The sequence below is a fragment of the Streptopelia decaocto genome (assembly GCF_964273445.1).
Source record: "Streptopelia decaocto genome assembly, chromosome: 3".
NCBI classification, from domain to species: Eukaryota; Metazoa; Chordata; class Aves; order Columbiformes; family Columbidae; genus Streptopelia; species Streptopelia decaocto.
This window is the reverse complement of record NC_138656.1, coordinates 16,523,863-16,538,928: the sequence shown is the minus strand read 5'-3', so window position 1 is coordinate 16,538,928 and position 15,066 is coordinate 16,523,863. Positions and strand designations below refer to the sequence as shown.

The window sequence follows — 15,066 nt, the reverse complement described above, 5'->3', positions numbered from 1 at the left end:
CTCCAAACGCTGTTTTTTCTGAAGCCACCTACGGTAGTTACTTAGTCTCGCTAATCATGAGACTTGCTTTACTTGCAGAAAGCACAACTCCTCCTACTGCTCAGTGTAACACAAGACCTACTACCAGGAGGACTTCAGTCCTGGAGTTTCTACTACCTACTGCATGGAAATTACTCAAGCTATTGCCAAGCTAGGTAGAAAGCACTCTGTTTCACTGTTGTGTTACTTATGTGCTGTGAATTGCTAAGGGACTTAAAACACTTTGATTACAAAAGTGCAAAAAAAATATCGACAGTTCAATAAGGAAATCAAGACAGCACACACTTCTCCCTACTTGGAGGATTGCAGCCAGGAAAAGCACTGCATTGATTAAACATTCTCCAGAAAAGTGATCAGTGCACACAGCCTGGCTCCCCAGCCCCCTTTGGGTGAAAAACAGAAGAGTCAAATGGAAGACTACTATTGTAAATACTCAGAACATATTTCAAGGATTTTGGATTAGCCTTCAGAGTAAGCCAAGATGTTTTCAGAGATCTCAAAGAAGCTACACACCAACAGACAGGGGAATGTAAAGGAGATCTCCTCAGAAATACACCTTCATGCCAACAGGCAGTCTCCAGGACTTCTTATCCTAAAAGGAAACACTTTTTTCCTCATCTTCACTTAAAATGAAGCCATAAGAGAAACTTATGTAAGATGACAATTTGGTACAAAGTAAAGCTTAATCCTCTTCAAGGAATACATAATTTAAATTAAAATACTATTATACATGGTCTGGTATCTTCACACATTACAACTACAGAAACATGGCAAAGGAAAAGAAGTATTTCAGATGCACTTCATCGCAGCCCTTTCAGATGCCATGTAGAAGCTGCAAACCAGCAGAGCCTTTATCATGTGGTCAGCAGTATCTTTGTGAGCTTCAGCAAGCACCGTTATTCAGTAGTAAGGAAATTCTGGCACAAATACTTTTAATTCTTGAAAACAATACTATATACCGTCCAACTTTAAAACTTGCTTGGAAATGAAGTGAAAGAGAAGTGTCCTTCACTTCTGCTTGCTGTTCCAGTGTATATACACGATATGCAACTTCAGAGAGGAACAGAAGAGGTACTTGCAGATTAATTGTACTCTGCCCACTGTGTCCTAGAATCCCATAACATCACTTGATGGCAGCGTACAAGTGTTATTTCTTCAGAAAGCAGAAAACGAAGCCTTCAAAATGACTGCTCTTCTACCTTCTTGAAAAAAGTAGGCCCACTGATTCAGAAGAAACTGAGAATTTGTTGTAAGCTTCTGTGAAGAAAGTGCTCCTCAAAAGGAGGAGGAGAAAAACAAATACTCTGCATCTCGGATTCCTTTATAAGGCTGACTGCTGGGTCAGAAAGTCAAGGCCATCTGCTAGGTAAGATCCTATAATATTCAATATTCATAAAGAGAAACTGCATTAAAAAGTCCAGTCCACCTCAAGCAGAGACAGCTTAAGCTGAACTGCTGACTTTGAGCTGATGCAGTTAAACCCAGTCTATTTCTGCACTTGGTTGAGACGCTGTAATTATTAAACTGAATTCAGTTAAACCAAGAGAACTGCTGTTTGTCAGAAAGATGTGCTCTTCCACAGTCCTGAGCATTTCCAAGACTGCCTATTTCCTACACCGTTCTCTGTTGAAACCAACAAATTCTTTGGCCTAAATTCACCCCCAAAGGGAGAAGGTCTGAATTTATCTGTCTCTAAGATACTCCCAGACAATCCTTGGTATATTCTCCAGTCACCACAGCTGCTCCCCTTCAAAAGGCATGGTTGTTCCTTTCAACTATGTGATTTTTTTTTTTTTTAGTGATGAACTTATGGATCCAGCAAATCACATACGGGTTCAGACAACATTTTCTTTTGTTAACATTTTGTTAACATTTTGTTAACAAGGAAATAACAACGAAACTGTGTTTCTAAGAATAGATTTAAATCGTCTATTATCCATCAGGCCCAGTGTTTGTAAACCCAAAGGCTACTGCCTCCTCCAGGTATAACCAGTAACACCAGCAGAAACAGCCTGTTCCTAACACTTGTGTCTAACAGCACAGACAACCTGCAACTCTCAAGCTCTGTACATCTGTCAGGCAGCTCAAGACCAGATCCTTCATGAAGACTCTGTCAGGCAACTATTAAGGTCAGGAAGTTTCAAATATTCCACCTCTGCACAGAGGGATTGTGTTATATTGCCTCCACCTCCTTCTAAGAAGGATTTTCAAGTGTGCTGGGTATTTTACTTGTGTTTTTTGATGGTTTCTGGCCGTAATTCATCAACTAGAAGAAGAACCTGGAAGATGCAGCATCTGAGAGTGCCAGGACTACTTAGTAAGAAAAAGAGGTCACTGTGAGTAAGGAGGAAGTAGGAATAAGCGATGTGCATGGAAAAAATACTACAATCTTACACAAAAATACTAAGGAGACTCTAAATATCCTCGCAGTAGCCTTCTGCGTGAAAAATCCTGAATCACAGAATGTCAGGGATTAGAAGGGACCTCAAAAGATCATCCAGTCCAATCCCCCACTGGAGCAGGAACACCCAGATGAGGTTACACAGGAAGGTGTCCAGGCGGGTTTCAAATGTCTCCAGAGAAGGAGACTCCACAACCCCCCTGGGCAGCCTGTTCCAGTGCTCTGGCACCCTCACTGAGAAGAAGTTTCTTCTCAAATTTAAGTGGAACCTCCTGTGTTTTAGTTTGAACCCATTGCCCCTTGTCCTGTCATTGGTTGTCACCGAGAAGAGCCTGGCACCATCCTCCTGACACTCACCCTTTACATATTTATAAACATTAATGAGGTCACCCCTCAGTCTCCTCCAAGCTAAAGAGCCCCAGCTCCCTCAGCCTTTCCTCATAAGGGAGATGCTCCACTCCATCATCTTTGTTGCCCTGCGCTGGACTCTCTCCAGCAGTTCCCTGTCCTTCTGGAAATGAGGGGCCCAGAACTGGACACAAATACTAAGAAGCAGCTCTATACACCAAAAGTATCTGAACTACCAGGCAAAACATTAGCTGTGGGCACAAGGTGACAGTTACAGTAAGTGTGGGCAAGAACACACGCTACAGCCTGTTGAGATCTGAACAGAGACAGTAAATGTGAACAAGCACCACAGCAATGGTAGTGTTGGTGTTTCCACACGCTACTTCGTGTACAGAAAAAACTAATGCCACGACAAAGAAGGGTTCCTGCACAGCTGGACAAGCTCAGAGGACTTCTTAAGACATCAAGACTAATTCAGGGGGTTTTTTTTTCTTTCTTCATTTTATCTAGTTATCTAGTCTAACAAATAACAAATACTGCTTAGAAACAGATTAGGGTTAAAATTTGTAACTGATGGGATCTTGTTCACTGCTTCTCTTCTCAGAGGAATTTTTCTTCCATGTATTTCTAAAAGGGCTTCTTTCCCTTCTCGGTCTCAAAGATCACACCATTACAGAAACAGAGAGGTATTTCACGTATTTCTTGAACAATACACGTATTTAAAAAAGAAAAATACATATATATAGAGAGAGAGCGCGTGCGCAAGAATTGTGCAAGCTTTAAAAATTCCCAGCAAGGCAAGAGGAGACCAAGATATAAAGAAATGAACTGCTAAAGAGTATCTGCCTCTGTACTGACTTAATTAAATAAGAAGTGTGCCTGACAGCATAAAAAAAAAAATATGTGTATAAAAATTTGCCTACCAAAGCCTGGAATTGTCTTTATTTGAGAGTTCTTGGATTTTATAAGAATCAAAATGCAACATAAAGAAAACAACACTCAAGATGCAAAACACTTTTTAGCACAAAGGAAAAAATTGCTATTGCAGCAAAAGGCCAACTGAGGTTTTTACGTTGTCTGTATAAAACCTGGAATAAGCTTCATTTCTATTTTTTGGACTGTATATACACACTTCTTGAAAATTATCTGATTTGTACTATTCAAAAGACTGAGCTGCCAACCAGCCACCATCATTCGAGACACATGCTACTATAATCTTCTTTCATCAAAAAGAAAAAATAAGCAATTGTGCTACATTTCTCATTTGGGAGCAAGGAAAATGAAGACTTATCGCTACATCTCAGCTTTAAACTGTAAAATTATGCTTATTCTTACAGTAAATCAGAACTGTGGTTTGCATACAACTACTAAAAACAATTTATGGCAAATGTTTGATAACTCATCTCAGGCAAGCGACGACAGCGGTCAGCATAAGGCATGAGGGCTGCCAATGCCACACTGCATTTTTAATGCCTGCTTGTCAAACATTTGGCACAAACACTATGGTAAATGTCAGAATATCACCAGTTCAGAAGTAAGAGGTTAAGTTTCTACAAGTATCAAAACACAAAGAACATTCTGAGAGCATGAAACTGAAAAACAAAGTACTCTTGAACCTTTCAGAGCCAGCACAGAAGCCCACGGGAAAAGAACGTGTAGGGTTGGAATTCAGCACTGGAATGTACTTATCCCACTTCACAGTCATAAGCAATGGAAAAAAAAAAAACAACCCAACCAACCAGGCAACACACCCCCAAAAACAACAGAAGGGAAATGAGAGAAGTGAACAAAGAAAATACATTAATTTGTTTAGGTATGTACGATTTGTGTCACTGGAAGAGTATGTGAATATTGCCAATGTGGTCATTTCATCAACTCTATTACTGGCATAATACACAACAGAGAATGCTGCCAAAAGCAGACTTTCAGATGGAAGGGGAAAAGTCTTTCAAAGGAGTTTATGACTAAGAAACATCTTAATAATATTTGCAGCTGAGATTAATATTATTCACATGTTCTCTTTAATGTGCTAGAGTTTCCTTTAAACAGAAAATAAAAAATTGTTTCTCTTTCATTTTGTTTGTAATATCACACTGGTCAGAGCATTGGAACAGGCATTCCACCAGTAAGAAAACAGATCAAATTCATTTGAAATATATCAAGTATATAAAGAATTCAGAGTCTGGGGTTTTTTTTGCTAGTATTTCAACACTCATATTTAATATTTATACTCCAGTACCTAAACAAGAAGCAGCTCTTAGCCATGATTTCCAACTAACCCTCAAGCCCACAAACAGACATCTCTTCTCCAGGAGTTATTAAAGCACTTCTCCTTTACCAGCTTTTCTCCAGCTGAAATCACTTCATTACATGTTTCTGAGCCTGTTTAAGTCTTGGAGGGATGCATGGATATACATATCCACTGAAGAAGATTAGGAGTGTTTACACAATATGTTAATACAGCTTAAATGAGGCAGTGGCAGTGTCTAAACAGATAATATGAAACAAAGACATAACATTTTAAAGTTTGTCACCATTCTTTGCAAAACGGGCAAACAACTACATCTCTAGAGAATAAAAAATGACATAAGAAAATTTGTCAGAAAAATGCTGGAAGGGCTGGTATAATCTTGGCCAACCCAGAACAAATATGCTCCTCAGGATGTAACTAAGAGCAGAGAAGAGGCACCTAAGAGATCAGAAGGCCACCATGTTTGACTTCCCAATGGCAAGAAGATTTTGTGCCAGCAGCAAAAAAATCACAGCACTCCACGACCTGTTTAGCACCCACTGAGACCAACTGCACATGCAACAGCTGCAACCAGCGCTGCGCTGCTGCCTGACCCCACAGCTCCCCGCACCTGGGCTGGGAAGGAGAAAGGCCTCACTTGTTTCTGTCCACAGTGGATGTTCTGGTAATGCTGGTTCCAGGCTACCAACACTCACCATCTAGTTTAGAACTAAAGCATCAGAACAAGAACTAGAAAGGGACAGAAGGCACCTGAGCAAAAGGGAAACAAAATCCAGAATTCAGTGAGCCTAAAAACACTCATTCGGGGATCGAAATACAGATCTTCAAAACTACCTGCTTCTCTTCTTCCTCTTGCCCATGACAGAACATGGATTTCTTTTTTCCTGAAAGCTTGCTACATTATACATTAGCTATAATTGCATCAATCGTTCATCAAAATTATGGAAATTTATTTCCCCAAGGAAATGTCTTCTTATGAGACATTATTATTTTATTCAGGCATCTGAGACCCAGCCAACAGTACCCCAAACACATCACACACAGTGTAGAAAATCCTCATGTAGAACTTCAGTAGGAAAGATAAAGCAATTTAGTGTCTGAATTAATAAACATTTAAAATGTTGGACTATAGGTTCCTTGTAGCAAGCACTGAATGAGTAACTTAAATTGATTTCTACTGTAGCTAGATCGCTGAACATGCTAAATCTGGGATGGTGGCAGTGACAGCAAGACAAAATACATGAGGGATATGGGAAGAAACAGTGGATCCGAAGGTCAGAAGATAACGTGAGACAAATGAAATGAGAAAACAGAGGTCCAGTCTACACCCAAGCTGTGTCTGCAAAAGCGGGACTTGGGACTTATTTATCTGTCTCAGCTAGTCAAAGCCCTTAGTATTTAATGCCTGCCTTTTTAAAAGTATTTTTGCAAGCATTATTTATCTTTCTCAAAGACTAAATAAGATCTACCAGCAAAACTGCTACTTAGGTGATAAAAGACACCTACTTACAAAAAGCATGTGTGGATAAAACACATCAGGTCTAATTATGGTCTTCTTACCAAAGAACAGCCCTAGCACATCTTTAGCCATAGCCAGGCCAGAGGTGTGTCAGGCAGTAAGGCTAGAACAAAAATGTATGGAGAGGAATATGCACTGGTATCCACAGTACATGACGTGTGCACCAGGCTGGCTGACCTCATTCTTCAGCAGCCTTCTGAAATCAATCCCATTCCAGCCAGGTTTGCATTACAGCAGCAGCACAGCACCAGACAAGAGGTTCCTGTTACCTACAGCACCTTTAAAAATGCAACCCCCAAAGCAACTGACTACATAGTTTGTTATTCCATGTCACCAAAGTTATAGGCAATGCATGCCCTGCAGTATCCAACACTTATGCCAAGATGATCAAGTTCTGTGATACCCTGTGAAGGCAAGAAGGAATCGGAAATCACTTTGATTTTGAACATCACACTTGATCTGACAGTAAGCAGTATTAACTTCAGCACCCCTTCGTTTGACATTTAGTTAACCATACTCAGATCACATTTTATACTTTTTTGGTGTGTGTAATTTTAAGATTGACTAGAAGAAAACTCTTCATTTTGCCAGCTGGGTGAGGGGAATTGGGACTTTGCCACTCAAGCAGGAAACACAGTGATGCGGCACTTCTTGGAAGACATGCAGAATATTTTGCTAAAATAAATAACCAAATAATATTTTTTTTATTTCAGTGGCAAAAATCCACCCTGTTTACTTCAAGGACTATGCATGCTTATTACTCACTACTTCACATGAAGTTATCACCTTCATGCCACAGAAGCAAACAGTTTTGTCAAAGAAGGCCTAAATTCTACACTGAAATTCTGTGTTAAAATTACACAACTGCAGGCTAGGAAAGTCCTCTTCCCAGAGAAGATGGACATACCCTGTTTCAGATATTTAACACTAAAATAAGACTGATTAAATCTTCACAGAGCATTTTATTTAATTCTTAAATCTTCTAGCACCTTATTTTTTGTTCTGTTTCAAATGAATAAGAATGAAGTGATAGTGTAAACGTAAGCCTACCATTTACATCCTATTTCAAGATGTATTTTGTCACTGCAACATAATTCAATGTAACAGGCTGCCAATCAACTGCAAAAAGCTTGCTTAAACCTCTTTTAGCTAAAATTGTCTTTAAAGTGAAGTTGCCCACTGAAGGGCAAGAGAAGAATAGTAGGCATATTTTAAAACATCTGTTCACGTGTAAAAACATGTATTTTTTTAAACATTTCTTCAACAACGGGCAAAATTTGAAAGCTTTAACTATGCAACACCTGTATTTCTTTCTTCAAAAGAAAACATATACATTACCATGCCATGGTCAAAAGTGAAAACGCCAACATCACGTCCATGGTGAATGTGATTCCGTCTGATAATGGGATTTCCATGGTTTTTAACCCAAATCCCTGCTAATGCATTATTGGAGATCTCGTTGTCCTCATATATTCCCTGGGAAATAAAAATGTAAATTAAGATGGGATTCAAGAGCAGTAAACATTTTTATCAAAGGAAAGAAATTGATAATAAAAAAAAAATACCTGTGCATGGTCTGTAATATAAAGTCCAACGTTTTCACAGTCGCTGATGTTACAGTGTTTAATAGTAGGACAAGCTCCCTGGCCACTAACACATACTGCAGAGCCAACTGGAAGAAAACAGTACAGTTACCATAGCTTCAAAGCATCGCGTATTTATAAATAGTCTGGCAGTGCTCTTGCAGGAAAAGTTACCGTGAACTGATATTTAAAAAAGATTCAGAGCTCACGGTGCCAACCCATTGCAAGCCACAGGCAGAAAAAGACTAATGCCATCATTTTGCAGATTTTAAAATAAATAAATAAATAAATAAAGAATTAATCACTCTGCCAAGGTTATGCAGCTGCATGTGATTGCCAGAATAGACAATAGTTTATATAATAATTCACGCTTATGATAGCTTTCACTCATTTACTTTCCTATGTTAGGTCCACTGCATACTGACTGTCCACAACAGACAAAAAACAACAGAAATATAAAAAAATTCTATGCTAATTATTGCCTTATTTTACTTCCCTTTAAACTTTCATAACCCAGTACTTTGAAGAGTCCAAACAAATCGTAACTTCACGGCAGACAAAGACACACTAACTAAAGATGAGCAGGAAACCAGCAGCACAATCTCGAGTACAGAACTCCACATCAGAAACAAACAGGTCTGCTTCCAACCGCATTACAAAGCTCTGTGCTCCGGCTCCTTGGATGATTTCAGCTCCCACACCATTGCCCCAAAACACAAACACTATTCAGGCAGCTGGGACTCAAACTGCTCAGGACCTCAACAGACCAGCTCCATTCCCTGAACTCCACAAGGAACAAAAATGTGAGATTCTGTGGTCACCACAAACCAATGACAGATCCACAGTGATTTCAGAGGGTGAGACCTCACCTCAGGTTATCTGCCCTTTGTAACGCACACCCTCGCCGCAATCAAACGTCACTACATGAGCAAGCCAGCACACGCTCTGTCAGTAAGCTTTCATATTACCTTCTAGCGTAATACCACAAAGACTATACTTCAATAATTCATAGACTCATTTACAGAGCTTTTATTTTTTTAATCCTAAAGAAATTATTTTAATTGTCTAGTCTGACCTTATTAATAATACAGGCTATAATAATTCCCTGAATTAATTCTTGCTTCAATTCTAGTAGCAGGAACTTCAGCACATATCTTTTAGAAACACATTTAATTTTAATTTGAATATTTCCAACAAGTGAGAAACCACCATACAGCTTGTTAGCTGGTTACAGAGTTGTCACTCTGTTAATTTACACTTTAATTTCTCATCTGAATGTCTCCAGCTTTAGCACCCAGCTACTGGTTCTCTTTATACCAGCGTATGCCATACCCAACACATGCACGCATTCAGTGCAAGCAATTTACTCCTTCAGTCTCCTTTTGATAAAGTAACAAGTTGCAGCCAGTATGTTTTTCCATTACAACTGAATTTTTTTGCTTTATCTTTTATGACTTCTAATTGAACTGTTTCTATATTTTCAACATGTTGCTATGGACACGAGGAAAAAGTACTTTATTCTGGAGCAGGAGGAAGCAGAGGTGTAATACAGCCTCTCTACTTCTGCTCAATATTCCCACAAGGATAACTAAGGATCGCATTAGTTCTTTTGGCCACTCAACTACACAAGGCCTCATGTTTAGATGTTTACCCATAGTGACTAAGTCTTCCTAGAAATCCAGCCTCCCAGGAGATAGGTTTATCACATAAACTAGGAACCAAAGTGAGTTGTGTGTATAACTTCATAACTGTTCACACTACTGTGAATATTATTTGAGAGCCCATCTTCCAAAAAGGGCAGAGCAACCCATCCTCCTGGTTGCTGATAATATCCTCACATCTACAGGCTTCATTAATATGCATATTGCTTTTTTTCTGCAAATCATTGATAAAGTGGCTTAAAGTCAAAAAGCCACCTCTGAAATAGCCGCAAAAAAAGCTGTTTATAATTAGCTTGCAGGTTATTTTTCATCTGTGTGTGCTCTGGTAATTCTGTAAGATTCTAATGTTTTAAGGCACTGTAGGCTGAAGTCAAATATTTTTTCAAGAGTGTGAGATTTATATTGGGACTGCTACCTTCTTTTAGTCAAAGGAAGTAATAAAAAATGCTAACAGTGTGATGCAACCATTTTAGCTCTCTGTAAATACACACTAATTTGCTTCAATCATAAATTTTAAATTCCTGATCGACCAAACCCCCACATTTACCACCTCATTGATCTACCCAGGATCAATAGCCAGTACTGTTTGCCATACTTCATCCTATTTACTCCATCGCCCCCCTCCCCAGGGCCATACAACATCTCAAACAGGTTTCAAGTTACTGTTGATACACAATAGGAGCCCAGAAGATTTCTTGGCCAGTTCTTTTTAAACTCCTGCATGATTTTAGAATGTCTATTTTTACAGCTGTTTAACCTCATCCATGGTTACTGTCAGGAGTGGACGTATTTCATTCTCCCTCTAGGGTATGAGCACATTTATCATTCCTGCCTATTCTCATTAAATATGGAACAAAAATTACACAACACTTTGCCATTCAAATTCTTCCATATCTATGATGGATCAGCATCACTGCTGAAACTCCTTTTGTTCCCCAAGTTAAGACACAAGCACTGTCTTTTCTAGACAGATGTTATATCTTGTCTTGTTTTTCAAGTTCGCTTGCAGGGTGGTGCTGGCATTTATTGGGGTGCTTGTATTTTTGTGGGGGAAGGGGGAGAGTTTCCCACAGTTTCCTATGATTCCTAGTTTTCTATTTATATTAACTGTTAATAGCTTCTCATTTCTTATATTTCATAGCTGCCTTCACTCCCCTTTCTTCTACCTCTTCTGGTAACACTAAGGATTTTTGGGATCCCAGTGTGATGCTCTAAAAGCATAACTATCACATTTTGCATATTTAAATGAAAGTAACCTTTATTCTGACTCACTTCACTGGCCTTCATTATCGATTGTGTGAAATTGGTCATTTTAGAGCACCAAGCATGTGTATTACTGGTTTTGGCTTTATTTGTTTACTCAGAATATAATGATTGCACACACTTATGCAATACTTTAAAAAGGCACATTTCCAATGCACTTACTGTTTCATCTATCAAGGTGCAGACTGATACAGATTTCCTCTACAATGTGTGCAATAGAAGCTCCAGACTCAGGATCTTGCCATTTAAACTTTATTTTAAAATATTTCAAAGATGCTTTGGATTGGCAGCAGGAGACTTCCAGCTTAAATCACTAGCACTTACATAGCTCCCACCTTTACATATTATATACATTAAGAACTTTACATATGACATAATATAGAAATATGCTTTAATGCAATTAGGAATTCTAAAGAAAGGGTAGCAAGCATGTGCTAGGAAAGAGATTTTGAATGCTTTATGGAACAATATTTCAGAGATGTCATTGACTTGGAAACACTAAATGCCTTTTCTGGCAGACTGCCACTCTTCTTCCCTTTTTACACACACTCAGGATTTCCTGAGGTTACAGCAAGGCTTGGTAGGATTTAAAAAGTCAATAAAAATTAATAATCAATAAGTGATGATAGTACAGCCTACATACAGCCTCCAAAATCGACCAGAAATTTTAACTTTGGAGAAAGAGAAGCAACAATACAATGCAGCAAAACCACAGAAATCCAGAGTATTTAAAGGAAAAAGTACCAAATCCTCAGAAACAGTCTTTCATAATTAAAAGTAGTAATGAAAAAAGTTAAACCTTAATTTTAACAAACAACTTTTACTCACCAAAACATCAAGACCTTACTAGCTTATCTACAAGCACCTTTCAATATGAAGCCATGAAGCACTTCAAACTGCTTTTATAACCAAGCTGAATGTGGTCCAAGAAATTAATCTAACTCCTCTCAGTTGTTACCACGGTCCCCAATATTGGTAATATGTTGGTATATAGAAACTTCAAGAACAAATTTTCTTCATTTACTTCAGTGTCTCAGTATTTAGCATTAAACAAAGAAGTCTAGATACTGAGAGCAGCTACCTGTCCCTTTGTTCCTCTTTTTTTCATTTTTAACACTTCCACACATTAGCTGATATGTCTCCAATAAAACAGATGGTGATGTGAAGCGTAGAGCTGCCTTGACCAAAAGTGAAGTTGTGTTTTATAGTCTGACACCTCTGAGAAGGAGCAGATCTTCCTCTACAAGGCACAGACAAGGAATCCTTCCACTGTTCTTATTACAGTTCCCTGCAGAATTCCCTCCTCCATAGTTAATACCTGAAAAGTGTAGTTTGTCTAGTGGAAGATCTTGTTTCCTCACCTTAATATTGAGCTGAGCAACCTTTACACGCAGCCTGCTGTAAAGATCCATTCTGTTTCACTAGCTGAACTTAGGTATGTGAAGTTCATATTGCCATTTCCACGCTAAGGCTCAATACCTTAATTCTCCAGCACCTCTCTTCTGACACGCCAACTCCATTTCATCTGCTTGTGTTCAAACACATTAAACTCGCCATGTCTTGTGCTGGTGAGCTGCCACATCTTCCTGCCAACAACTGAATTACCATTCAGGTTCTTGCTTTCACTGCCTCTGACCCTTTCCTTCCAGAATCCAGATTACCAGTGTTTCCCAAATCAGGCAGTATAATTTGCTCCTTATTTCTGATGGTGAAATGAGACTAACTTTCCACACTATGCATTTCTTCTGCCTGTATAGCTAAGAATTCATACTTAGAGTATGTCAAATCACTCTACTCTTGACAGGAAAGTGAACTTAGCTTAGCAGTTACAGCTCATGACTGTTTTAATGCCATCAATCCCAACACTGCATCTTGTAATGAACCTAATGTAGAAGTCCCATGTGTGCCCCCTTCAAATACACTCTCCCACAACTACAGCTATATAGACCAAAACCAGGTAAGTTTATATAAACTGTCACTTCAGGTTTTAAACTAACTGCCCAGAAAGTCCAAACTGATTCAACTAAGAGACCCCTGGTTATCACAAGGGCCTTGTACACAAAGATATCATTGTAATAATGCCATTTCAAAGCAATAAGGCTTGCAGACCTGTATTAAACACCTGCATCAAAATATGAAATATGGCAATATTGATAATAAATTTGTGTGCTGCTTCCATGTATCCTGGTTAGTTTAGTAACTTTAAACAGTGTTAATTTCAAACAATAAAAAGCCCACTAACCCGTACAAGTACTTCGAATAATACAGTGATCTATAATTGGACTGCAGTTCACGGTAATCTCTAAGCAGTGATGTGCATTGTGGTGCTGAGCAGATTTGTCATCAGGGTTGAACTGAAAAAGGAAGACAACACAGAAATGCAGTATTTATATAATTGCTTAGGCATTAAAATGAGATTAAAAGCTCTGCTCAAGTTTGAGTTTCTTACCCTGATTGTCATATATCCAACATAGGCATCTTCAGAACCCTCCATAAAAACGAAGGTGGAATCTCTAGTGTTTTCTATTATAACTTTATCTGCTACTTTTCCAGGTGCTGTAAAGAAGACATTTAATAAGTCTTAGTTTATGCAGCTGAAAAAAAACTTACAGAATTATCTTCACAGTAACAAAGGAAAATGAACACTCTTCTTCACACATAGTCTTTATGTCAAGAATCTTAAAACAGACAAAGAAACTAGTCTTTAACTAAGCCAATCTTGCACCAATTGAATATCTAGCACCAATGAGAAAAATCTTGACTTGTACAGAGCTAGTTTTTGACTAATACTTATTACAAACTGAATGAACAGTTTAAATACAGATTCCAGTCTAGAGACACTGAAATTCTGTTACTCAGTACAATTTATTTTGGTATTCTACAGCCTTTTATTAAAGGTAAATACATAAAATTCCATCCCTAATTCAAACCAATTTAAACACTTTCTTAGTAATCTGCTCATGACCTACAAGTAACCTCCCCACACTTCTCAAATGTAAGATTCATAGTTTTGAACTGATGTCCTCATTAATCTTTAGAAGAAAATGCTTTAAGATTGGATTGAACTATCCTTCTGAAAGTATGTACAGAAGGTTTCAAAATGGTTCATTTGCAAGTTGTCATAATCTGCAGTTTGATTTCCCATGTTACAAGCAAGGCTCTGCTCTATTCTTCATCCTTAATCGGAGGGAAGGAGATGTTTACATTGGCCTGGCAACAGCCAGCAGAGGGAGCACAAGTTAGCAACAGGTTTACATGGGTATAAATTCAACAATACTCATTCGCAAGCAAGATAGTTTGATTCAAAACTGCATTTAAAATATGCAAGCCAGAAGAGGCCTTCCTCAATTCGTGAAATATAAATACGGAAGTTTCAGGTACTATAGCAGATAGCTTAGCTTACCTGACAGCAATTTCAAACCATTCTCAACTCCAGACACACAAATGTGACCAGGTATTTGCCCTAAATTCTGTATTTTATTGAAGAGCCTACACACAGGATTTCTCAGGAGCAGATCTTTTTCTCTTGTCTTTTAACACCAGTACAGACAAGCGGTATGTCCTGTTCTTTACCACTCAGGTAGAAAGGTGCCAGGCAGAACGAAGCAAGATTTACATCATTATCCAGCTTGTTCTGACTATCTGAAAGCCAGATCTCTGCTTTCATTACTGCAGAGCTGCATATATTTTAAGGTAGTCTAGCTCTTCTTCATACCACTATCAACTCAATACTAGATAATAACTAAAAGAGGCTTTGATGAGGACATAGGTATTTTTCTGTGGCCTGGTAACATTTCTATATAATTAACTGTTTTTCACCATTGTGCAAATGCATTGGCACTCACACTTCAGCATCTGAGGGAAAAAAAAAAAAAAGCAGCACCACAGGATTGCAGGTGAGCCAAAACCAGAAAATAAATGGAGCACTTAACAGGAAATGAAAGAGCCATAAATGAATATCAGAATTGTGTTCTCCTCTTAGGGAGACAAGGAAAAAAACA

General features: G+C 38.5%; 1 protein-coding gene across 2 annotated transcripts in view; it reads right to left on the bottom strand.

Annotated features, from left to right (window-relative positions):
* Nucleotides 1-15,066, bottom strand: part of FBXO11 (F-box protein 11) — a 79,278-nt gene that overhangs the window by 14,107 nt on the left and 50,105 nt on the right. For both annotated transcript variants that reach the window (XM_082049338.1, XM_082049339.1), the window contains exons 8-11: nt 13,515-13,621; nt 13,308-13,419; nt 8,124-8,230; nt 7,897-8,034 (exon numbers count right to left, since the gene is read on the bottom strand). In XM_082049338.1, the coding sequence (XP_081905464.1) occupies nt 7,897-8,034; nt 8,124-8,230; nt 13,308-13,419; nt 13,515-13,621 (464 nt within the window). The remainder of the gene's footprint in view (nt 1-7,896; nt 8,035-8,123; nt 8,231-13,307; nt 13,420-13,514; nt 13,622-15,066) is intronic.